The following is a 24,134-nucleotide window of genomic DNA, read 5'->3' as shown; positions in this document are numbered from 1 at the left end:
TTTTAGAATAACCTTGTCTTAATTAAAATAATTGAACTCAAAATATCTTCAAAAAGAGTTTCAACGTTTAAAAGTAATATACAGGGGCACCTGGGTGGCTCAGTGCATTAAGCCTCTGCCTTTGGCTCAGGTCATGATCTCAGAGTCCTGGGATCAAGCCCCGCATCGGGATCTCTGCTTAGCAGAGAGCCTGCTTCCCCCTTCCCCTCTGCCTTCTTCTCTGCCTACTTGTGATCTGCCTCTCTCTTTCTCTCTCTCTCTCTCTCTCTCTCTCTCTGTTAGATAAATAAATAAATAAAATCTTTTTTTAAAAAAGTAATATACATAACTCAGACAACATATGTAACTTAAGAAAACTCCATATCCCTACTAATTTAAGTGTTAGAAAAGGCTATCTTAAGAACAGGGCAAGTGAGTGGTTTACTATGGAACTTAAGTTACTGGGATCCAAGAAACCTCCCCTAGCCAAAAATGTTTCCCCCTACAACCCATTATGAATCCCCAAAATGGTGTTATCAGTCATCCTTCCTCCAGATTTACATGTAAAAATCCAAATATATTAGGAAAGCTACATGTTAGTATATTACATGTAAGTTACATTCAGATGCCAACTAATTTTACAGACTATTTTCCTTCCTTCCAGCTCAGAATAAGGTAAAAACCCTGGAGGACTGGGGCTGTGTGAATCAGGGAGGAGTGCAGTAGCGGTACTCTCATTATGAGGGAATTCAGACAGATACTAAGATTGGAATAATGCATGGATCAAAAAAATCAACAAGTACTAGTACTTGCTCCCCTTGTGAGGGGGTAAGCGGCAGAACAGGGTTCGACAGATGAACACAAAAAACAAACTTCACCTTCTGTACAGTGTTGCCTAGAGCTGCACTAGTAGCCAGCATCCATCAGCTGTCAAACTCCACACTGGATTTAAGGCTCATCAATATGAAAGCGATTCGCATACCCAATATTTATTGAAAAGGAAAAAAATGGTTCTTGATATTAAGATGCTTAGCTTTCCTATCACTATTTTTAAAAATATTTCCAACTGTATTAGGTTGAATAATATCTCCCTGAATTTCATATCCACTGGGAACCTGGGAATATGAACCTATGTGGAGCAAGTTCTGGCAGATGTAGTCAAATTAAAATGAGGTCATCTAATATAAATGGTATCCTTATAGGAAGAGGGAAATTTAAACACAGAAACAATGGGAAAAGTGCCCATGAAGACAGAGGCACAGCTTGGAGTGATAGCATTTCCGATGCCACCCAGGGCACACCAAGGATTGCCAGGAAGCACAAGAAGCTAGGAAGAGGCAAGGAAGGATTCTCCCTAGAGCCTTCAGTGAGAACACAGTCCCGCCAACACTTTGATTTCAGACTTCTAGCCTCCAGAACTCTGAAAGAATAAATCTCTGCTCTTTAAGCCACCTGGTTTATGGTATATTTGTTATGGCAGCTGTAGAACACCACCACAACATATCTTGTTTCATAGGTTTGTTTTGGAATCATGTAAACATCTTATTTAATTGTAAAATGAAAATTTTTAAGTCCCTAAATATCAAAATAAAAATAAAATAGAGAAATTAACTATCAAATTAGAAGATTTCAAGTAACTTTAAGATACAGTAATTCTACTATACATCCCTAATGGCACATATCCCAAAGTCAAAAAGGAATGCAAGAAAGTTTTAAAATGTTTTCAATCATCTTAGTTTTAATAATCTTTGGTACTTTTATTTCACAAAAATAAGTAATATGAAACCAAGATTCTTGGGCTAATAGTAGATACAAATTTAAAACGAAGTAAGTAAAAACCACTTAATCCTAAATTTTAATTGACCCTAGAACAACACAGGTTTGAACTACACAGCTCCACGTACACCTTGACTTTTTTCAATAAATAGAGTACTACAAATTTATTTTCTCTTCCTTATGATTTTCTTAATATTTTCTTTTCTGTGCCTTACTTTGTTGAAAGAATATAGTATACAGATAACATAAAAAATATGTGTTAACTTACTGTTTATGGTATCAGCTTTTTGTCAATAATACACTATTAACAGTTAAATCTGGGAAGAGTCAAAAATTATATATGGATGTTGGACTGCACGGGGGTCAGCACCTCTAACCCCTTGTTGTTTTAAGGGTCAAATGTAGTAGCAATAAAGACCTCCAGCACCAAATTTGTGGTATCTGGATACCATCTGCCACTGAAAGGAACTGGGGCTCCTTGGAAAATGGTAGGATTCCAGGTCTATAGAGAAAATGTCTTAATAGTACTAGAAAGTAAGAAAGCTATAGAATACTAGTGAGGTCATGTCAAAAGGACACAGAGTCAATTGCAAAGGCTCTCGTCAGCTAAAGACAGGTAAGTTCACAAAACATGCTAAAATCCATTAGATAATAATGATAGAATCTGAAAGAAGGTACTCAATTGGTTACCAGAAGAAAATGCTAGGAAATGAACTCATTTTTCCAAAAAGTGGTAAATAAAAAGAAAAAAAATCAAATATTCACCTCTCATACCTGTACAAATTATACATCATAGAAACCAAATAAATATTACGGGAAAATTCTTCTTTATAGAAGAACTGCAGTTAACAAATAGAGGGGAAAAATAATAGAATAGATAATTACCATTTGGTAATCTTAATGAATTACCTGATCTAGGCTGATGGCTAGGCTATAACAGAAGGACCAACATGACAATACCTAATGCCACTGATCAATCTTGACATCACAGAAAGTGAGACAATCAGATGTGGTGTGCCTCTTTGTATGGTGCAAGAAATGCACATTACTTATGAAATATTCCTGCCCACCCCCCCAAAAAATTGAACTTTCAGCTATCAAGTCTTTTATCTACCAATTTTCAGGGAACTTTGGACAGTGAACATAATAAATAACATAAATTACTACGTGTAATTCTATAAGACAAATAACCTGGACTCTTCCATAACTAAATAGTAAAACAATAAAAATGGGAAGCGGAATTTATAGATTAAAAGACTTAAGAAAAACATCAGCTAGATGAAATGTACAGACATGGTTTGAATCCTGATTCCAGACTACAAACACATCAATATAAAAAGAAAAAATAATGCCAATTAAACAGTGGCTGACACTTAACGATATTAAGAGATCACCGTTCACTGTTTTCAAGTGTGCCAACAGTACTGTAGGTAATAAAAAATTCTTTTCTTTTGAGATACATACAAAAGTATTTACTGATGAAATGATGATGTCTAAGGTCTCCTTTGTGTGGAGGTGCATACGAAGGAAAAATGGCTGTGTCACCGGTTGTTGAAGCTGCGGAATGGGCAAGGGGAGGTGTCTACTCTTTCTTTTTTCAAACTTCTTTGAAAATTTCCATTAGAAAATGCTTAAAAGTTTTTAGATCCCAAAAATATCACATAAAAACTAACCATTTCAGTGCGAAAAGCCATCTCCCTTTCCAATGTTGAGAGGTGAGAAAAGTGACGATCATTTTCAAAGAGGTGTGTTATATGGCTCCTGTAAAAACAAAAGGGTGACAGACCAAGTGTTGATGCTTATACTAAGTATTATTTTTAAAAGAAACTCTAAGAGCAAAAATAAAGGTATCTAGAAACTTGCACATAATTTTGTAATAAAATTCAAATACAGTGGTATCTGTATCTATTTTTCCACTCTGTCGTAACATTCCACTAAAATTTCTAATAGAAAACACATTCAAATGAGATCTTAAAATTAGAATGAACCAGAATAACAATAATTTAAGTCAAGTACAATAAAATTATAAATTGAACTATAAATGTCATTGGGTTACCATCTCCGAAATGTCTGATTAATGAAATTCATATTTCACTCTATCCAGAAGATTAAAAATATTAATCTTCCTCTCAACATGAACACTATATTAATGTTAAGTGAAATAGAGTCTCAAATATAACCTCTTTAATAATGGATCTCTTTTTTTATTAAAAAATTACATTATTCTGACCTTGATTTATCAATTAAACTACTTCTTCAGACTATTGTGTTGCATGTAATAATATATATTCACCCTTATCATCCTGAAATTATTTCTTTATATATACAAGAAATTGCTTCGGTGAGTTGTAAACATCTGCATAAAATACACCAGAGGAAAAAAAACAATCTTACCAGTGCAACACTGCTGCAAAGGCAGCTGAAAGAAAAAAAAGAAATTTAAATTAGTATACTAGCATAAAGAAATGTTTTCACTTTATGGAAAAGGATTATAAAGATAAGCATTTGGGATATGTGATGTTGGACTCTTAGCAACTGGGGAAAGAGAGTGACTCTTTGAAAGAAACCCCAGGGCTAGGTTTAAAATCCAACAGCTTGGTCTATGAAAGAATTAGGCATATATCTACAAATTTCATTTATTCAGTCATTCAACAAAATGGGGGCCTACTATTTGACAAAAACTACACAAGAAAACCTCAGATGGAAACTTCCACAAATAGCACTGCCACAGGGACAGAACCAGCAGTGAAAGGTAACTCTAGAATAAAGAAATATGGTGACCTCAGGGCACAGGACTGGGGATGAATAAAACGAGAGCTTACAACTTTTTGTATATTGTTGCAATATCTGGATTTTTATGATAAACTTTCCTATTTTTTTAAACAAATGTAGAATGAAATAAAAACAAGAGATGGAGGGGTTGTTGACGCAAAACAAGCAAACATTTTAGAATCTCTAAAAGTAGAGGCCAAGTTAGGACAGCTGCCCAGGAAACACACTCTTCACAGGGAAGAAAGTGATTTGTGGAATAAACAGTTTTTACTGTTATATACTTTTTTACATCTTGTAAAAGCTCAAAAGATTATAGATTAGCATACAGGCAGGCAACACAAGTTTTAATGTCAAGGAATGCAGAGTAGGAGCATTGATCGATATCTTAAAGACAAGATGGTTTTCCTTTAGGCTACTCATTTACAAAGCAGGTGTATAATGTATGTGTGGCAGGCCATAAATCAGGCTTTTGGTTTAAACCAAGTTTATGTATAGTTATGCTGACTTAGAAAGAAATCTAAAATGACTTCCCTTATATCTCAGGCCTTTAGAGTTTTTTTCTCTTATCAGGGTAAAAGGAAGAAAGAAAAGGTAAGGAAGAGAAAACAAGGTAATAATAAAATCAGTCTCATAGGAAAATCAATAGTTGCTTTCTGTCCAAGTAAAAAGAATGTACTAAGAAGAATCCAGAAAATACCAATTTTCTTATGCCACAAGATTCATCTTATTGCAGGCTTCTGATTAAATAACTAATAAGGAACTGAAGTATGAAAATGCTCTTAGAAATGAAAACCAGTCTGGAACTTATTGCCTTTATTCTTAAAGAAATATATATATATATTTTTTTTTTAATATTTTATTTTTTTATTTGACAGAGATCACAAGTAGGCAGAGAGAGAAGTGGGAAGCAGGCTCCCTGCTAAGCAGAGAGCCCGCTGCAGGGCTTGATCCCAGGACCCTGGGATCTTGACCTGAGCCAAAGGCAGAAGCATTAACCCACTGAGCCACCCAGGCAGCCTGTAGTATTTATATTTTTAAAAATTAAAAAATACACTCTACCTAGGAGATCTTAATGGTTATACAAGACAAAAGTTACTCTTTCTAGATCACTACAACTGCAAATATTTAACCATGTTTGTCATTTGACATTTGCTTATATATGGTACTTTGAGCTTTCAAAATTTTGATTTTTTTTGTTGTCGTTGTTGCCAAATTTACCATCCATTTCCTTTTTGGTTTCTGCCTTTAAAGACTTAGCCCTGCAATAATGAAGTTTGGGCTTTATTTTCTCAATAATCTATCATGTTCTGAATAAATCAATCTCCTCTCATAAAATGTAAATGCCATCTTTATCATACATAACACTTGACACAAATACTTTGGTAATCCTTTTGAGATTATAATTGGGATTTCATTTATAATTTGGAAAGAATCTACACATTGACAGTAGGAATCCATATGTTTACAACCATAAACATGGTATATACCTTCAATTATTCAACTCCTTTTTCCATTGCCTTGACAAAAATCTTATCAGTAGAATTAATATAGTTATTACAGTTTATTCATATTGTCTTTCTTGTAAGCTTAATCAACATTTTTCCTACTAAGATCCATGAAATCTTTTTTATACTTTATTAGATGCTGTTAATGTATTTATTTTTGACGTGTACTTATTTTGCAATGTACTTGTTTTACTCATTTACTAAACTATCATTAATTCTTATAGTTTTTTGGTTTATCATCCTCAATCCTCTATTTTGAACGATATTACTTAAAAATGATAATTTTGCTCCTATTTTATAATTTTGCTGTTGGTTTCTTCTCATTTGACAACAGTAATACATTTCTAGAATAATACTAAGTAATTCTGGTAAAAGAATGCATCAGGTCTTCTACTAAATTTAAGGGCAATGCATTTCACATATGCTTTTAAATTAGACTTTAACCTTCACAATTCCAGAGTGATAAATAGGATTTCTCAAGGCCATCACCTCTGTAGTTCCTCAGAATACCACAATTCTGCAGAAGAACAAAGGCACCAAGTGGCTTTTGGTGCCTTCCTTAAATTCAATAGCTCAAGCACTAAACAATTCTTAGAGTTCTGGGCTTTTGAATGGAACTCTTTCACAGCCTCCAGGGTCAATTCATAACCTGCCCAGTAGTTTTAATTTCTTTGTTCATTTCAATTTAGTAGTAATAATAATAAAGCAGCTAACATTTGCATTCTTATTACATGCCAGATACTTTTTAAATACTTTACCAGAACTAACTTGAGTAACTTGTGTAATCTAAGTGGGCGGACAGAGAAAGGGAAGTTGATCAAGGACAAGAAGTCTTACAAGAAAGCCTTACACTGCATGGGCCCTTGAGGAGAATGGGGTGGAGGGTGGGGGGCAGTGGAAAGACAAAAGCCAGGCTTCCCCTTACCATAAAGTATCTTATTCCCCTTCTTCTCCCCCCCCCCCCACCTTAAGATAAAAGGGAGGGAAAGTTGCAATTCATCTATTGTTAGAAACAGTATGTTTTACAGAAACTACCAAGTTTTATATATAAATGTAGAGGGGCACCCGAGTGGCTCAGTCAGTTAAGAGTCTGCCTTCAGCTCAGGTCATGATCCCAGGGTGTTGGAACTGAGTGCCACATCCGGCTCCCTGTTCAGCAGGGATCCTGCTTCTCCCTCTGCTCGCTGCTCCCCCCTGCTCACGCTCTCTCTCTCTAAAAAAAAATAAAAATAAATTTAAAAAAAAAGAAAGAAAAAGTAGAGTTATGGGGCGCCTGAGTGGCTCAGACTGTTAAGCATCTTACTCTAGATTTCAAGTCAGGTCATGATCTCGAAGTCATGAGATCAAGCCCTGTACAGGGCTCCGTGCTGAGCATGGAGCCTGCTGAAGATTCTCTCTCTCTCCCTTTGCCCTTCTCCTCCTCTCTCCCTGCCCCCTCAAAGAGAAAAACACATTAGCTACACTTTAATTAATTCAAAACTGAAGTAAGTACATGTGTATATCTATATGTCATTTGAAAACAAAAGCCCCAGTGAAGCAGATACAGCCTTGTGAGAATATAATTTAAGCATAAAGACATAAAATGACAAAAAATTCCTAACGGCACCCCTAGAGCTTTTCTTGCTTCCTTGCCTACAGAAAAGATTATAAACGATTTTCTCTAAATTTAGTCCAGTGATTACCAACCCCATCGAGTCTTTTGTGTGTAATAAAATTGATAATCCCCTTTTCCATTTTAATACATATGTTATTTTTTGTCATTCTAAGGGACTGTAGTAAATATAGCATTTTTTGTTTGTTTTAATCAGAACATTACAAAAACAAAAACAAAAACCCAACACCGAAATTTCAAAAATCTAAGCCTATCCCATAAGAAAAAAAGCATTCAAGGAAGGAAGATTTGCTCTGTAATCTAATTCAAAAGACTGCAATCCTATGGCTGAGAATTCTGAAAGGTTCTTAACATTTTGCTGGAAGCACCTAAATAACCAACACTCTGAAACTAAACCAGACACTCCTTCCACTTTTTGATTAAAGAAATTTTGTACCAGATTGTATGTCACAATGTATCGATTTTCAGTTTCATGGGATGAACAGCCTCTCCACTGAAAATTGTTTTCTTCCTGTTATTAGAATCTCCTTTAAACAAACTAGAATGTAACTTCCTGAGGACAGAAACAATGTTTACCGGAAAGTTATACTATAGTATTTAGCACAAAGCTGAGCACAGAGCTCAATTCAAATGTTTGCTGAATTAATGGACACAACCTGATAAAATTACGGAGGAAAATGAAATAATCTAAATCATGTCTTTTCCTCTGGATGGCCCAACACCAGCAAGTACAGTGCATTGGGAGAATAGGGAGGGGATGCCTCCTGCCCCTACCCTAATGCCTGGCCCACAGTGGTCAGCAGTAGGAGGTGTGAGGACCTATTTTATATTTCTGTTTTAGCCAGAGGCTTCCATTGAAGTTAAACAATAACTTTCTTGTTTAACCCTTAAACTGTCCCTGCTCCCCTTCCCCCCAAGGGCCTTAAAAACAAGTCCTGGAAACCAGCTCCAGGTGTGGAGGCCAAGAAAAACAAGGCTGTACCCACCTCGAGTGTAGCCCTGACGTAAGTACATCCATCTTGGCAAAGCAAAAGCCGGCACCTTGCTCTGTAAGAGTGGGTTAGCAGGAAGCCATTTTACTGAGGGTCCCTAACCAGCCCATAGGGCGCACGTAACTTGAGATAAGAGAAAGTAGCTAAAACCTAAGAAACAACTTAATCATATACCACCAGGGCGGTTAGGTGATGGCACCACAGGGACCAGATGTTAAAGAAAAACAAATAGTTAACTTGCAGAGATCACAATCCTGCAAGACAGGAGTCTCCCTTGGTTTGCAAATGTCCTGGTGATTTACAACAAAAAGGGCTATCTCTTCAATGGCCCAATTTCCAGAGACAACGGGCTCAGTTCCTCAAGGCCTAAGGTCACTCTCCCCACCATAAAACTGAAGGAGGCTGAGGCAGAAGGAAATGTAAATAAAGTTAAATTTCTTCTAAACCTAAATCTCACTTAACCGCCAGGATGGCGCCAGGGTGATGCTGGGGTGGCAAAAGTTTAAACAAAGTTAAACTGTCAAAGTGGGGCGGCGCAAGATATGTATGTAGCCATGAAGAAGTGCCTTGAAAATGCTATATAAACCCTTGGCTTTGAGTGCTGGGGTCCTTGTTGAAACCCGCTGCACCGGGCAGATACTTGGACCCCAGCTAGCTGGAAATAAACCTCGCTGTGTGACTTGCATTATCGAAAGTGTTCTCTGTCTAATTGAGGGGTGGTCGACTCCGTACCCTAACAGAGGGAAGGCAGGAGGAACAGAAAAGAAGTGGGAGAGGGGGCTTTTCCATAGGTTCCACTCAATCTTCAGGGGCTCCTAAACCCTATTCCCTCTCCACCCAGCACCCAAACCCTTCCTGCACTCACCTCCTCTCCCAGCATCCTCCCTTCCCTCAAGTTGCCCCTCCTAAGAAGATGACTCTGAAGTCTTGGGCTTCTTTGTGGATAATCCGCACACTGCCATCAGGATTGCTGGAAAGTAGTGACCCCTGTGATTTACATTTTTAAGATACCCAACTCAGTTTCATGCACTCTAGGGCTAGAGACCCACTGCCCTTTCTTTCTTTCTCCTCCTCAAGGGAGGAAAGCAAGAACCACAAAACCAAGGGGGGCTGCCTCTCCCTTTGCCCTTCTGTGGTAACCCCAGAGGAGACTCGCCCTCAACTGCAGCCAGCAACAGGCATTCCTGATAAGGACCGCGCTATCCCATCCAGGTTACGTTTTGCCCTTATATGTGTACTTCCTAACCAGTATTTGACTTGAAATTCAGAGCATCTTCACCAACTCTCTCATTTGATTCTCACACAGCCTTGGGGGTATTTATTCCTATTTTACAAATGGAAAACTGGGCCTTCGAGGGGTCATTTCCCGCAAAGGCACAAAGCTAATAAATGGCAAGAACCACCTGGAGGCAGATGGTTCTAATTCAAAACCTCCATTTTTTTTCCACTGGGGAAGAACTGCCTCCTCTCCCACACGGGCATTTGATGACCTCGTCTTGTAACAATATTTATATGGAAAAATATATTCTAAGTCCAAAATGACTTGTGAAATTTAATATATTTTATTCCTAAATAGAGGTTAATCCATACTTAAAGCATTCTAAAGAGTTTTAGCCTTTCTAACTCTCAAGTGACAAATGACAAAAAGAGGTTAAGGATCCTCCCCTTAAATCTATTGGACAAGGTTTCCAAGTCAACCTTGACAAGTTTACTCAACCTCTTCCTAATATTACTAGTCATTTTTTTATTTCTCAAGGATCTATTCAGAGTCTAAGAGTTTCTTTCCAAATGGAAAGGACACCAGTAAATAGTCTTCTTGTTCCCCATCATCCTAGAGAATGAAGTCAATTTCTAAGTGTACAGGTTTAAGCATCTCATCCCCCTCTTTGAAAAGTTCCATGGCTTCCCATAGCTCAGACCATGGAGCCCACATTCTAGTCAACTTCCAGTTAATCCGCACCACACACCCTTCCTGCCCTCTGCACTGGACAACCATTCCCTAAAATACCACATGTTTTATGAGGCTACGCCTTTGCTTCTGCCGGTAAACTCCTATTTCATCCTTCAAAGTCACAGGAATTCAAACTTGACATTCTGTGAAGCTTATCCTGCCACCCTAGCTAAAATACCTTTATTATAGCACCTAAATAGCTAGTCATGCATACAACAGCTTCCTCTGCTAGAATGCAAAGGCCTTGAGGCTGAGCTTGTGTTTAATTCATCTTAATATCCACACCCTTAGCATTATGCCTGGCACCTCACTGGGTTGAAATGTTAAATGATGATCACTGTGTAAGAGAAACTACAGAATGTACTCAACTAAACAAAAACGTACATTCCTAAAGATAATATCTAAGCATTCCAAACTGCTCAAAGGGTTCCCATTACATGTAGGTATATATATTACAATAAAATTAATATTCGAAGAAATCATATTTTCAGTCTACAGTACCTAGAATGAAACAGAGGTCAGTTTCTGTGTAATGAAGCAACAAGTGAAAAGACATTCTGTATGACCCAATTTAAAAAGGGCAAAGAGTCATGTATACACAAGCTCAGCTCCCGTCTTCTTTCTAGCACCTAGAATTTTTGAGTTATAACTGCTCTAAAGTCAACAAGTATCTAAATGCCAACTAGATGCATAATGCATTTTCCTAGAAACCAACAACATTAAAGAAATATTAGCCAACATTAAAAATAAAACCTTTGAGAGATAAGATTTAGGCACATAAAATAATGAGAGAACACATTAGGCACTGAAGCAAAGGGCACAAAGTCTATGAACTGTAAAAAAAAAAAAAAAATCTGAAAAGGCAGATTAGTAGTGACCTTCTCAAGGCAGGGTCTATTAAAGTTGGATGGAAGGGAGGGATAGGGCTCAAGATATGATTACCATCTAGGTGAGGATTTATGGTGGGTAGCCAGAAAAGAAGACAGCTACAGGAAAGCCGCATGTGGCCTGGACTCCAACATGATAAAAAACCAAAAAACAAAAAACCAAACCAAACCAAACAAACAAACAAAAAACTCCCATCACTAATACACAGTACAGAATATAAATGATAAAGGCAGTAACAAGACAACATTTACTGAGGGCCTACTCACTATACACACACACACACACACACACACACACACACACACACATATAGTGTGCCCGGCTCTCAGAGCTCCATGAATACTAGTTTACAAAGCTTCTCAACCAGTGGGGCCTGGAGTGCTAAGGATGAGAGAACTAGAGTCCCTGGGGGCCAAGAACCTCCAGGCTTTGAAGACACCACTTCCCCACTCCCTACCACACAAATATTGTTATTTTCCATGTGTGCCATGGTATGAAAAAGGTTGGGAAGCACTGAGCCACTCAATAAAGAACCAAAGCAAGTTTCAGAGATTACATCACCATGCAGTAATACAAGTCATAGTGGTCTAAACCCTGAGATTGCATTAGAATCATCAGTGGCACTAAATAAAACTAGAGATACTTGAGTATTAACCCAGAGCCTCTATATCTGAAATTCCAGGGACTTTCTTTAAAAGATTTTATTTATTTATTTATTTATTTATTTATTTATTTATTTATCAGGCAGAGGGGCAGAGGGAGAGGGAGAAACAGACTCACAGCTGAGCTGGATGCCCCATGCAGGGCTCAATCCCAGGACCCTGAGATCATGACCTGAGCCGAACGCAGAGATTAAACGACTGAGCCACCCAGGTGCCCCAGGAATTTTTTTTTTTTTAATTCACAAGTGTTTCTGGTATATAGTCAAGGTTCATTATCATTGGTACAAAAATGACTGGAAGAAAATGTAGGTGGTAGTTCACAAAATTTAATGTGAAATCGGCTCTGTGTATTCCAAGTGTCCTCCAGCAGTAATTGTATCACCTGAGAGCTTGTTAGAAATGCAGACTCTTGGGACGCCTGGGTGGCTCAGTTGGTTGGACGACTGCCTTCGGCTCAGGTCATGATCCCGGAGTCCCGGGATCGAGTCCTGCATCGGTCTCCCAGCTCCACGGGGAGTCTGCTTCGCTCTCTGACCTTCCCCTCGCTCATGTTCTCTCTCACTGTCTCTCTCTCAAATAAATAAATAAAATCTTAAAAAAAAAAAAAAGTCCTTTAAAAAAAAAAAAAAAAAAAGAAATGCAGGCTCTTGGGTCCCATCCCAGAAGCCTGACTCCAAATGTACATTTTAACAAGGCCCCTTAGATGATACAGAAACTCTTTTAAGGACAATGTGTCAACATTGACAGCACAGTGAAATCACCTGAGAGCTTTGAACATTTGCTAGGTTTGGCACAGGGGGTGATTCTAATGTTCTCAATGAGGGTTGAGAGTGTTTATCTAGGAGAGGCATATTAAGACTGCATTTGTGGGCCCCCACTCTCAAAGACCCCGACTCAAAAGCTTTCAATTGGGGCTTGGACATCTACACTTCTAGCAATTTTTATTAGGAAAAGGCAAATATTAGTTCAAAAGACACTCCGAAGGAGAAATTGTCAAAATCCTAGAGCAGAAAACATGATTAAGAAAGGGAAAAATTTTAAACTAAAAATCAAATCCTTCTTTACTTCCCCTGGCAAGAAAGTCACTCTTAAAAAGAAAATAGGTCCCTGGATTTTTTAAGACTTATAAGTTATTTAGCCTCTCTCAGCCTCATTTTTACCAAATGTGAATAAGCGTTTTTTCCTCAGTTATCTCTTTCCCTTGTACTTAAAAACCTTGTATAGCTACAATTACTACTAATACATAGGACTTCACACTCTCCAAGATGCCTGCCTGGTTATTTTCTGTTTTCATTTTGATCTTCCTGCTCCCTAAACTAAAAGTCTTTGCAGGTTTGGCCCTTTTAATTTGTTTTCTCTTTTGAATGGAGAAAAAAAAGAAATGGACTCAATTTGTTACTAGAGATATTGAGTCCCAAGGACCATGACCGCTTTAAAATTCAGTTATGTATGAAGACACTACTACCAAGCTCTAGAATTCAGGGGTCTATGTGATTATGGCAGCAAGGCTGACTTTTAGTTCATTTGAATCTCCTCCATATATTTGGCATTAACCAAAACAGTACCTTATACATGGAAAAAACTAGGAAGCTCTCAATTACAATGACAATGTCTAATATCTGTTTTTCAGTTGCAGTTTACAGAACACTTTCACATATTAAGTAAAACGATCCAGGAGTCCTCATGAGTCTAATATGACTCTTATTTTCCTAGGAGGTACACGGTCACATGCGTGGGACACACTATTACCTGGAGGAAAGCCTGGATTCTATGACTCTGACCACTGATGTCCTTTGAATTAGAAGCTTGGGCATGAAAATGTTAATAAGCACATTTAACCAAAAGAATGCATTCACATATGGAAGGAAATTCTTTAGAAATAATTTAAAAATCAAGGACAAAGTCTTATTTTAAAATGAATATATGAAAACAGAGCATAGAAAATGTATATCACCACCCTCAAAAAGAATATAATTAGGCTTCTAAACAGAGAAATATACAAAGTAAATTTTCACATTTTTAAACATTTATGCATATACATATATTAAAGTAGGGAATACTTAATAGAATATTACCCGCATATGGGTTTTTACAGCAATAAATTCTAACTTCCTTTAAAATCTTATCCTCACATAATGTGAACACAAATATTTCTAAATCAAACAGTAACCTACATTACTAATCTTCACAAAGTAGGTTTCTCTTTATTGAAAGAAAGGCATTTCAGTGTTTTAAGTACAAGTAGCTAGATAAATACAGACCCAAAATAATATGCTAGGCCATTAAATGCTTCTGAGCAATCACAGCAAAACTGCAAAACTTTAATAAACCTAATGGAAAAAGCGTAGAAGCTGCAGCTCTTCTTTAGAGGGGAAAAAAAGATCCACACATATACAATATAAACCTAGGCCTATCACATTAGGCAAGAGATTTTAACAAGTTCATTAATCAAGAAATCATTCCGGAGCACCTGGGTTGCTCAGTGGGTTAAGCCTCTGCCTTCGGCTCAGGTCATGATCTCAGGGTCCTCAGATCGAACCCCGCATTGGGCTTTCTGCTCGGCAGAAGCCTGCTTCCCCCTCTCTCTCTCTGCCTGCCTCTCTGCCTACTGGTGATCTCTCTCTATGTTAAATAAATAAATAAAATCTTTAAAATCAAGAAATCATTCCAATCTTCAGGTTATAGAGTCCCCCACAAATTGCAAACTGCCCTTGGATATCCCAAATACCCTATTCCTTAATGGTTAAGAAAACCATGATATCACTGATTACTATTTTACTTTGTTTTATACTAATGCCAAACAACCAACCAATCCAAAATAATTCAGAATCTAATCATTTAAAAAAAAAATAGTTAGGAAAAACAAAATGGAAACTAACAGGTTGACCGTAAGGATATAACAGAGTGATTCCCCCCAAATAAGCAGAAGCCAGAAAAGTAGTGTTCTTGCCAAGAGAGTTATCAGGTCTTAGAATATAGGAGGTCATCGTCCCATTAGTGTGTCTTAAAAAAAAAAAAAAAATTGAGTATTCATTTGGGAGGAGAAGGTTTGGGGCCACCAGGGCAGAGAAAGTCCTAAGCAGACAAGGCACTGAGGGCGGAGCCAGAGGCAGGGCTTCATCTTGGGACCCTGAGATTTCCAGCTGAAACCTCAGACACTCAAATGCAGCACCCCAGGCACCCTGCATTAATGTTTCTTTGATAGTTTTTTGACAGTTGCCTAAAACTATAGATCTGAAACCTACAATTTGACAGATATGCTCAACAAGCCAAGAGACCTTAACTTCGATCTCAGACTTCCCCCTGCGAACTCACTAATGATGTCAGGCCACTCACCTGACCTACTTTACTTTCTTCACATGTAAAATTCCAGTAACTAACATTTCAGTTCTAGATTTTTTATGATATTTCCATCGAGATCAAAGATGACAAAAGAATGAGAAATAAGGTCTTATTAAAAAAAAACACACTTTTAAATGTAGTAGAAAACAGTGGCACTGTGCTAGTTACATAAGTTCTTTATGATTATTATTAAAATGTGGAGAAAAGATTCTGAGGTTTGACAACTGAAGCACTGAAAAGCTGCATTACAAAAAGCAGTGATTACTGTTAGGAAGTAATAGACAAATCCGGTGCAGAGCAATAGCATTTTAGGCAAATTTGAGTTGAGTTGTATAAAAATATGACTAAAGCCTCACTCTTCTCAATTATAACAAACTTCTCAAGTTAAAAATCTGTCAAGGTGGCAAGTTTTCAAAAGTAATTGGCCAAGTAATTTATAAACTGTGTTTAAAATACAGTTGGTACTACTATAAACTAGAAGAAAAACTCCCCCCATTCTTGGTCAGTACAATGAATCACAATAGAACTTCTGTGAGTGATCTTGGTGACTAGGTTATTATGTTAACATTTGCTGCTAAAAGTTAAAATTACAAAATGCTGCCCAAGCATTGATCATGTGCAGTGACAGACCTGAAAAACACATCCAGCAACTGGTTACTTTGGAAAGGAAGTCAAACACGATGGAATATTCTGGACAAACGTGAAGATGTGTGAGCTGCTCATTTATGTATTCAGGGGGAATGTATTCAGGGGTAAATGTATTCGGGAAAGAATAACAATGCTGAAAAAAATTTTTTAAAAATAGTATTGAAGCGGAAAAAAGTTAACAATAGTTGTAGATTTATGTACTCTAAAAATCAATTCTTCCACTTTTAAATTTATTCCTATTCAATGATTCTTGAATTATGAAAGATCATTCATGGAGAACTGATCTTTCCTATGAAATGATACTGCCTTTTATGGAATTAAACAGCAGCATAAAGGTCTTGACCTAGAAATAGATGTAATTTTTACTAACTTTGATGATTAATCCTCTTTAGAATGGTAACCAAAGAAAACTAGCAAACTCATCCCTGGAAGAGTAATGTTCCAACGGTTTGGGCAAAGTATAATCTGATGGCAAAAGATAAACTAGCAAAGCAGGAATTTAGCACTAAAGATGTAAATTATAAAGCCTAAAGCTACCCTGCTTAGAAACAGGCACACAGACATACAGTCTCTGCGATAATGTAAATCTCATTAAGATAAACTTTAAGAAACATTAATACAGTCTAACAGGCTAAGTGTATAGAACTTATAAAAACAGCTATAGTTCAAATTTTAGCAACATCTAAATATGCATGTGTATAATAAAGTTTTACCTGCTTTTAGTATTGATGCCGTATAATAGGCCAAAAATCAATCACAAATTGGTAATATACCCTTATATTTACACAATCTAAACTCATCACATTTGTTACTTGAGCACACATGAATATAACATATTCAAAACCCTCCTAATTGTTTAGTTTAATAATAAAGCTGTTTAAATTATTATAAATAGTTCTTTAGAGTTAACCAGAAGTCTATCTCAGAAAGAAGAACACTGGTTTTAAACATTGAAGAAACCCTTTAAATCCCAAATTCCCATTTCATTCACTGGCTTTCCAGGGAAATGTACTGGCCCAACATCTATGTATTCCTACACCCTCAGAGCTGATGCTCAGTTGTATCTAAGTGTTTCTTTGAAAGCCATCCCACTAAGATGGCCAGTGGTCCCTGTCTTCATAGTTCCTCAGTTTTTCTTGTCCATTATGCCACCTCAATATGTCCACTTCTTATTCCCATATCTCTATGCATGATCCCTCTTTTCTTTATTTCCCCTAGGAAGGAACAAGAAAGCTAACATTTATTGAATACTAAAGTTAGCGGTTTCTCTGAACTGAGTCCTGGGGCTTCATTTCTTCTTTTGCTATACCCGCCCTAGAGAAGATGAAATACAGCATAGCAGTTAAGAGCATGAACTCTGAAGCCACATTGCCTGGGTTCAAATCCTGACCCTTCCACATTCTAGGGATGATCTTGGCCAAGTTATTTAACATCTGTGTGCCCCAAATCTCCTATCTGATAAAACGGGTATGACGATCACAAAGTCATTGTCAGGACTGAGTTAGCAGTGAAATGAGTTTAAGATAAATGAATTAATCTAAAGCACTTAGAGCTATGCCTGGCACAGAGTAAACCCGGGATCAGTAAAAGATGCTATTATCGATTCCCATTAATTTAATACCACCCAGTTGCTGGTGATGCCCTATTGTGTTTCCATTCTGACATCTTCTCTTATGCCCCACGGCCCACTTGGCAGTTTTACTTGGACACCTCACAAAATGTCTCAAAGGTACCATAACCAAGATAGAATTCTCATCTTTTCTCTCAAACCTATGCCCTCACCCATGCCCCTCGTCTTCATGATCTCGATTAATGCCACCTTGTTTTCCTGGTTACAGCAACCAAAACCTAGAAATGATTCATAACTCTTCCGTTTCCTTCAATACAAGTCCAATTCATCAGCAATTCCTACCGTTTTACTCTCCAAAACAGATCTCAAATCTCCTCCCCTTCATCATAGCCAACCATTCTCTTACAGATCCCCGCCAGAGCCTCCCCTGCATGGTTTCTCTCTGCTCTGCCCTTGTACTCCACAAGCCATTTTCCCAAGAGTAGATTTCTCAAAATAAAAATTAAATCATGCTATTCTCCTATTCAACACTCCTCAGTAGCTTCCCATCATACAAGCTCTTTAAGGAGACCCAGTCCGTGCCCCTGTCGTGTAGGACAGGCTAAGCTGTGGCCTACCACAGCAAATGCTGTGTGCCACACTGCCCTTTCTCTTCCTCTGGACAGTGCACTTCTTCTCTGCTTATAGGGCTCACTTTGAAGGCTACCTCCCCAAAGACTTTTCTGATTCTTAAGCAGGTATCTCCTATTTTTTTTTTCTATCTCAGCTACTTTTTCTTTCCTGCACTGGACTTACTGCAAGGTAGTATTACTTTTATTTGTCCCTGACCCTTTTAGAATGGAGTTCCATGGAGACAGAGGCTACAGCTGTCTTCTCTTCCATCTTATCCCCCTAAACTAGCATCAGACGTAGTAGGCATTCAGTAATTGGTAAACACGAGTAAAGCTGCAGTTTACATATATTATTTATTCTTTACCATAACCATGTGGGGCATTTATCATCCCCATTTTAAAGATGAGGCAGCCAAGAGTCAGAAATATTAAAGGACCTATAGCTTTTAAGTGTAGAAACAAGATTCAGATTCAGGTCAGTACGGAGATGTCTATGCTACTTCAAAGCCAGTGAGGCCACTAACCATCCCACAATGCACAGGAAAGCTTCCCCCGCCTCCATCCAAACAAAGAATTATTCAATCCAAAATGTCCTCACGGTGCATATGAGAAGCCTTGCCAATAAAGGACCCACTTACAGTAGGGTGAAGTTGCCGTTGACTTTAGGAACCAGACAGGTAACAAACGAGTCAAGTAGGACAGAGGTAAGGGGAAAAACAATAGTTTTCATTACCTGTCTCTTCCGTATTCAGGTTACAATTTTATTATGTTTTGTAGATGACATCTTACCTTGTAGCCTTTCGCCACAGGCATGCTTTATTTGCGTGCTTAACATGCATATTCTTCACTTCCGCCTCAGAAAGGACTCCTTCCATTTCTCTTTGAAACACAGAGCCCTCTCCAGTTATCCTTTTCACTACCCTCTTTTGATAATAGACATGGGTACAAAGAACTCTAAACTAACAGCCATATCAGACAAAGAATGGCAACTTACAGCCCCAGGTTTGGGAAAACAACAGAGACTAGGAGAAATGGGCAAACTGGACTGTCTGTTCCCCTGCCTTAAAAGAGGGGAGGGGCACCTGGGTGGCTCCCTCGGTTAAGCATCTGTCTTTGGCTCAGGTCATGATCCCAGGGTTCTGAAATTGAGCCCTGCATTGGATTCCCTGCTCAGAGGGAGCCTGCTTCTCCCTCTCCCTCTGCCTACCACTCTCCCTGCTTGTGCACTCTCTCTGTGTCAAATGAATAAATAGAATCTTTTTTAAAATTTTTAAAAAATAAGATAAAATAAAATAATAAATAAAAGAGGGGGGCACCTGGGTGGCTCTGTTAGTTAAGCATCTGCCTTTGACTCAGGTCATGATCCCAGAGTCCTGAGATCAAGCCCCATATCGGAGCAGGGAGCCTGCTTCTTCCTCTCCATCTCCCCGCTTGCTTGTGTTTCCTCTCTCAATATCTCTGTCATAAATAAATGAAATCTTAAAAATAAATAAATTTAAAATATAAGTAAAAGACAGGAAGCAAGAAGCACTTAGTACTAGTGCTTCTAGTACTAGCACTTAGTACTAGGGGGGTCGCTGATGTGTAGGAATGTCATCCCCGTGATGCTGGACAGTTTGCTTCTAAGTAGAGGCAGGACATAGGGCTTTAAAATTACTGACACTTCCCTCCACCTAACCCTACCCCAGATTCTGACTTAACTGGTCTGATGCGTGGCTTGACTATCAGGATTTTTTTAAAGCTTCCAGGTGACTCTAGTCCAGTTTTGCTAAGATTGAGAGCCACCAGTCTAACCCAGGCCTCCCATTTTTACTTATACACAAACTGAGGCTCAGGGAAGCTAAATGCCTTCCTCAGGCCCCCAACTAGTTAAAAACAGGTATAGAATCAGAAAACAGTTATTCTAAGGCAGTGTTTTCAAACCATAAGTTTTAATACGATGTCATAAAACTCGAGAGTTAGTAAATGGCATTTATTTTTTAAAAACGACAGAATAGGAAATCAGAGTATACCGCACATTATAGGAGTAAGTATTGTTACACGACACTTGTTTCAAGTATACGCACATTTCTGCGTCTCTAAACCCACTCTCTTCCCTTCTCTGTCTTATTCCAGGGCCTACAGAATGCTTCAGCTGGGTCCGTTGCCAGAGGGGTTCCAGTTGGTCAGCCAGTGAGGGGCATGAGCGGGAGAGCAGAGGGTGGGAGGAGAGGATCTGGGGTCCCCCTTCCTGGGAGATACTGCGCCCAGAGCACAGCCCTCCCCGGGGTCAGCTCCTGATGAAGCACCCCCTCCCCTGGAGGCCCAGAGGTGGCAGCACCTTCTGACTGCTGATAGGCAGGGATATTTCAGTGTCTTTTATGGGTTCCTTAAAACTGTTCACTTCTGAAAACAGAAGTGAAATCTGTTTCCTACCAGGACACCGACATACCTAAATGGAATAACAGAAACATGCGTATATGTACTGGGTTGTACTTCTAGAAGTGTGAACAGATTTAATGTACATTGTATTGCTTACTGTGAGTTATGGTCAATAACGTTGGAGAAACAGCATCATGGTTTTTCTTTACTATATTGCTGCTCCCCTTGACTGATGTAGGGAGCTATTAGAGTGATACTGCAAAAAACAAACATTTGAAAAACAATTCATAATGACTGTTATCACTAAATAACACTGGTCATTGGATGGATAAATAAGGTCTAAAAATAAGAAAAACATGTGTGTTTGTTAAGTAGATTTTTTAACAGTGCTTAACACTGCCCAACAGCAGAGAGGGTCATCGTGGTAGGTAGTGAGAAATAGAAATAAGGTCTAAAAATAAGAAAAACATGTGTGTTTGTTAAGTAGATTTTTTTAACAGTGCTTAACACTGCCCAACAGCAGAAAGGGTCATCCTGGTAGGTAGTGAGTTTATCAGTGCTTAGTACATACGGAGGAGATGAAAGAAACCGAATCGAGAACCTCTAGTCAGTTTCTAACACTTAAGTATGTGTGCTATCAGGGAGCTTCAAGTTGTAAAATTTCTTCCCAAACAGAAATAAAGCCATTTTTGTGATAGCAAAATCCTACACTAAAGACTTGCATGGTGTCAACTCAATTCACACTCATTCTGCAAAGGGCAAAAAGAGAGGGAATGAGAAAGCTTTCAAAAATGTCTAAACTCTGCTCCTTCCTGCAGGACCCAAGGGTACAAGGCCAGAGGAAGAACCAAACATCCTATGTCCGTTCATTCTCCAGAATCCGGTAGATGGCCTTTTGTAAATGTATAGAAAATCATCCAACCTCCATCCAACGACCAGTGTCCAGAGTACACCCACAGATGTGAGACAGCTCCTTCCCTGTACCTCTTACCAATACCCAAAGGGGAAGTCAAGTAAAGTGCCACAGTGTTCTATTAATACAAAACTGCATTTAGGTATAAGCATTAAATATAATGCTTACTAAATCCAAAGCTAAGCCATCCAATAAAAGATTCAAAGTAAATGCAATTACAAGAAAACTGCAAGATGGTTATCCTATGGGTGTTACTGTAACCTCCCTGAAAAAGAAGTGGTGCCCTTCCATATTTCACTATGAAGTGGTTAATGTTTACACTAGCCACTCAATAAAAATGCAGCTTCATTCTGTCACAAATCAGCATTATGCATGTGCTTTTATAACAGCAATTAAAACTCATTAAAGGCTTTAGACACAGAATGCCTTCCCATATATTAGCCACCCCCTTTTAGTTCTACTCAGTAAGTAGGGGAGGTGATACTCTCAGGTCACAGAGAAGGAAGGGCTCACAGAGGAAATAATTTGAAACTTAAACCGAACCACCACTCTGCACAGGATTTTGAGCTTGTCTCATCCATTGTACCATGCTGCCTCCCCAAGGTGAACTTATCTAACCTGCACACTGGTAAGGTTTTTCAGGCTCGCTACTGAAAAGAGGATGAATATACAGAAAATACTGAATTTTCTTGGCTTGAATCTACAATACATAAAAGTATCCAAATAACAGTATCAACCTTTCTGAGCCCATTAAACACACACACACACACACACACACACACACACACACACACACACACACACACGGAGATGACTCTGGCCTTTTATAACTGAGCGGCTTCTAGTGGTGGATGTTATGTCAGGGGAAGCCGAATTGCTGAGTCCTAATCCTTCGCCTATATTGAAATCCAAATTGTTTTGGGCCACTGAGGGAATTTGAAAGGATAATTAGGCATAAATCACCAATAGTTAAATAATGCAGTAGCCAAAGCCCATTAACGGTATTATATACTAAAGGCAGTATTACATTTTACTGGCTTAGAAAAATTAGGCCCATTACCTAAACTGCTACAACTCGCCTTATCGGAATGTCAGTCAGGAAACAAAGGATACCTAAAGTCGGTCCACAACCTGTGACTCTTTCAACTTTTTTTTTTCCAGCACATCGCTGCACATCATCCATTTGGTGCATGGAAGCGGAAAAGGAGGGAAGTCCTCCACACCAAATGTTCCCAGGTCAGCAGAGAGGATTAGAGCTCCAGTGCCCCAAGCACAACACAACCTGGAAAGTGACGTGCCGAGAGGAATCACTAAGTACCACCGGCAGTGTTTGCGGCCAAGAAGAAAAAAAGCACGCTAAAATTTAATTATAAGTTTAGCAACTTTCTAGGACAGGGAACGTGCTTCTGCTTTTGAGCTCCACGGCATCACTTCCAACCAAAAGCAAACCATTCTCCGGCCAGGGGCCGAGATAACGGGAAAGCGGCCGGTCCGCGCCAATCAGCGGCGCCCAAGTCTCGTTAGCGCAGACCTGTCAGTTCGCCGCCAGGCCGGGCAGCTGTTGATCTCGGGGCCATTTTTTTTTTTTTCTTTTTTTCAACGGAGACGGAGAGCGGACGGGAAGGGAGCGAGGAAGGCTGAGCCAGGCGGAGGGGGAGGGGAAGAGGAGGTGAGGACGTCCCAGGAAAAGTCGGAGAGGGCTGCAAACTGGCGGGGACCGGGCGGCGGGGCTCGGCGGCGCGGAAGTGGGAGGAGAGTCTAGGGGAGGGGGAAAGGGGCCCGCGCCTCAAAGTTCCGCGTCCCGGCGGCGCCCGAGCTCTGGGGCTGCTCACCTAGCAGGAGCGTGGTCCAGGTCCGGCCGCGCCCCGCGCGCCGCAGGCCCAGCGCCCCGCGCAGCCCGGCCACCAGGCGCCCCCCGAGCCCGCCCCCGGCGGACGGCGCGGCGGGCTCGGCGCGGGGCCCCTTCCTGCCCGCGGCGCCCTTGCGCCCGGGGGACCGGGGCGCGCGCTCGGGCCCGGGCTCCCCGGCGCCGGCGTCCGGCGCCCCCCTCAGCGGCGACTGAGAGGCGCGGGGCGGCTGGGGCGGCTTGGGGGCCGCCTCTCGGTGCTTGTTCCGCGCCTGCAGGACCATCTTGGCATAGTCGCGCCCGCTCGCTGCGCGCGCCCGGACGGCGGCCGGGGAACGGCGGGCTGGCGGGGCGGCCCGGGCGCCGCTCACTCTCCGGCGGGCGGGCGGGCGGGCGGAGGGCGGGCCGTTCCCTCCCCGCGGGCCGGGAGGCGGGGAGAGCAGCAAGGCCGGGCGGCGGCTGCTTGCTTTGGCGGTACGGCCGGGAGGCGGCGCCGGACTCGCGCGCCCGCCGCCGTTGCCGCCGCTCCGGTTGTCACGGCGACCGCGGAACGCCGGGGGGCGGGGGCGGGGACACCCTGTGAGCAGCCACGGCCCCGCCCCCGCCGCCCCTCCGCGCCGGACGCGCGCTCCCGGCTGGCTAGCGCGCACGCGCGGACTTCCGGCGCGGGAAGGGTAAGACCTGGCGGCGGCCCCGGGACCCCCGC

General features: G+C 40.2%; 1 protein-coding gene across 4 annotated transcripts in view; it reads right to left on the bottom strand.

The window, feature by feature from the left end:
* DPY19L1 (dpy-19 like C-mannosyltransferase 1) overlaps window positions 1-23,921 on the bottom strand; it is a 93,936-nt gene extending 70,015 nt beyond the window's left edge. For 2 of the 4 annotated variants that reach the window (XM_032304165.1, XM_032304166.1), the window contains exons 1-3: window positions 23,415-23,712; window positions 4,150-4,174; window positions 3,429-3,516 (exon numbers count right to left, since the gene is read on the bottom strand). In XM_032304165.1, the coding sequence (XP_032160056.1) occupies window positions 3,429-3,516; window positions 4,150-4,174; window positions 23,415-23,712 (411 nt within the window). Of the gene's footprint in view, window positions 1-3,428; window positions 3,517-4,149; window positions 4,175-23,414 lie in introns of all 4 variants that reach the window. The other 2 variants (XM_032304167.1, XM_032304164.1) reach the window with 2 other exon arrangements.
* Between the last annotated feature and the right edge of the window lie 213 nt (window positions 23,922-24,134).

Source organism: Mustela erminea, chromosome 11 (assembly GCF_009829155.1).
Source record: "Mustela erminea isolate mMusErm1 chromosome 11, mMusErm1.Pri, whole genome shotgun sequence".
Classification (NCBI taxonomy): Eukaryota; Metazoa; Chordata; class Mammalia; order Carnivora; family Mustelidae; genus Mustela; species Mustela erminea.
The sequence above is the reverse complement of the archived record's forward strand: the minus strand, read 5'-3'. Positions and strand labels throughout refer to the sequence as shown.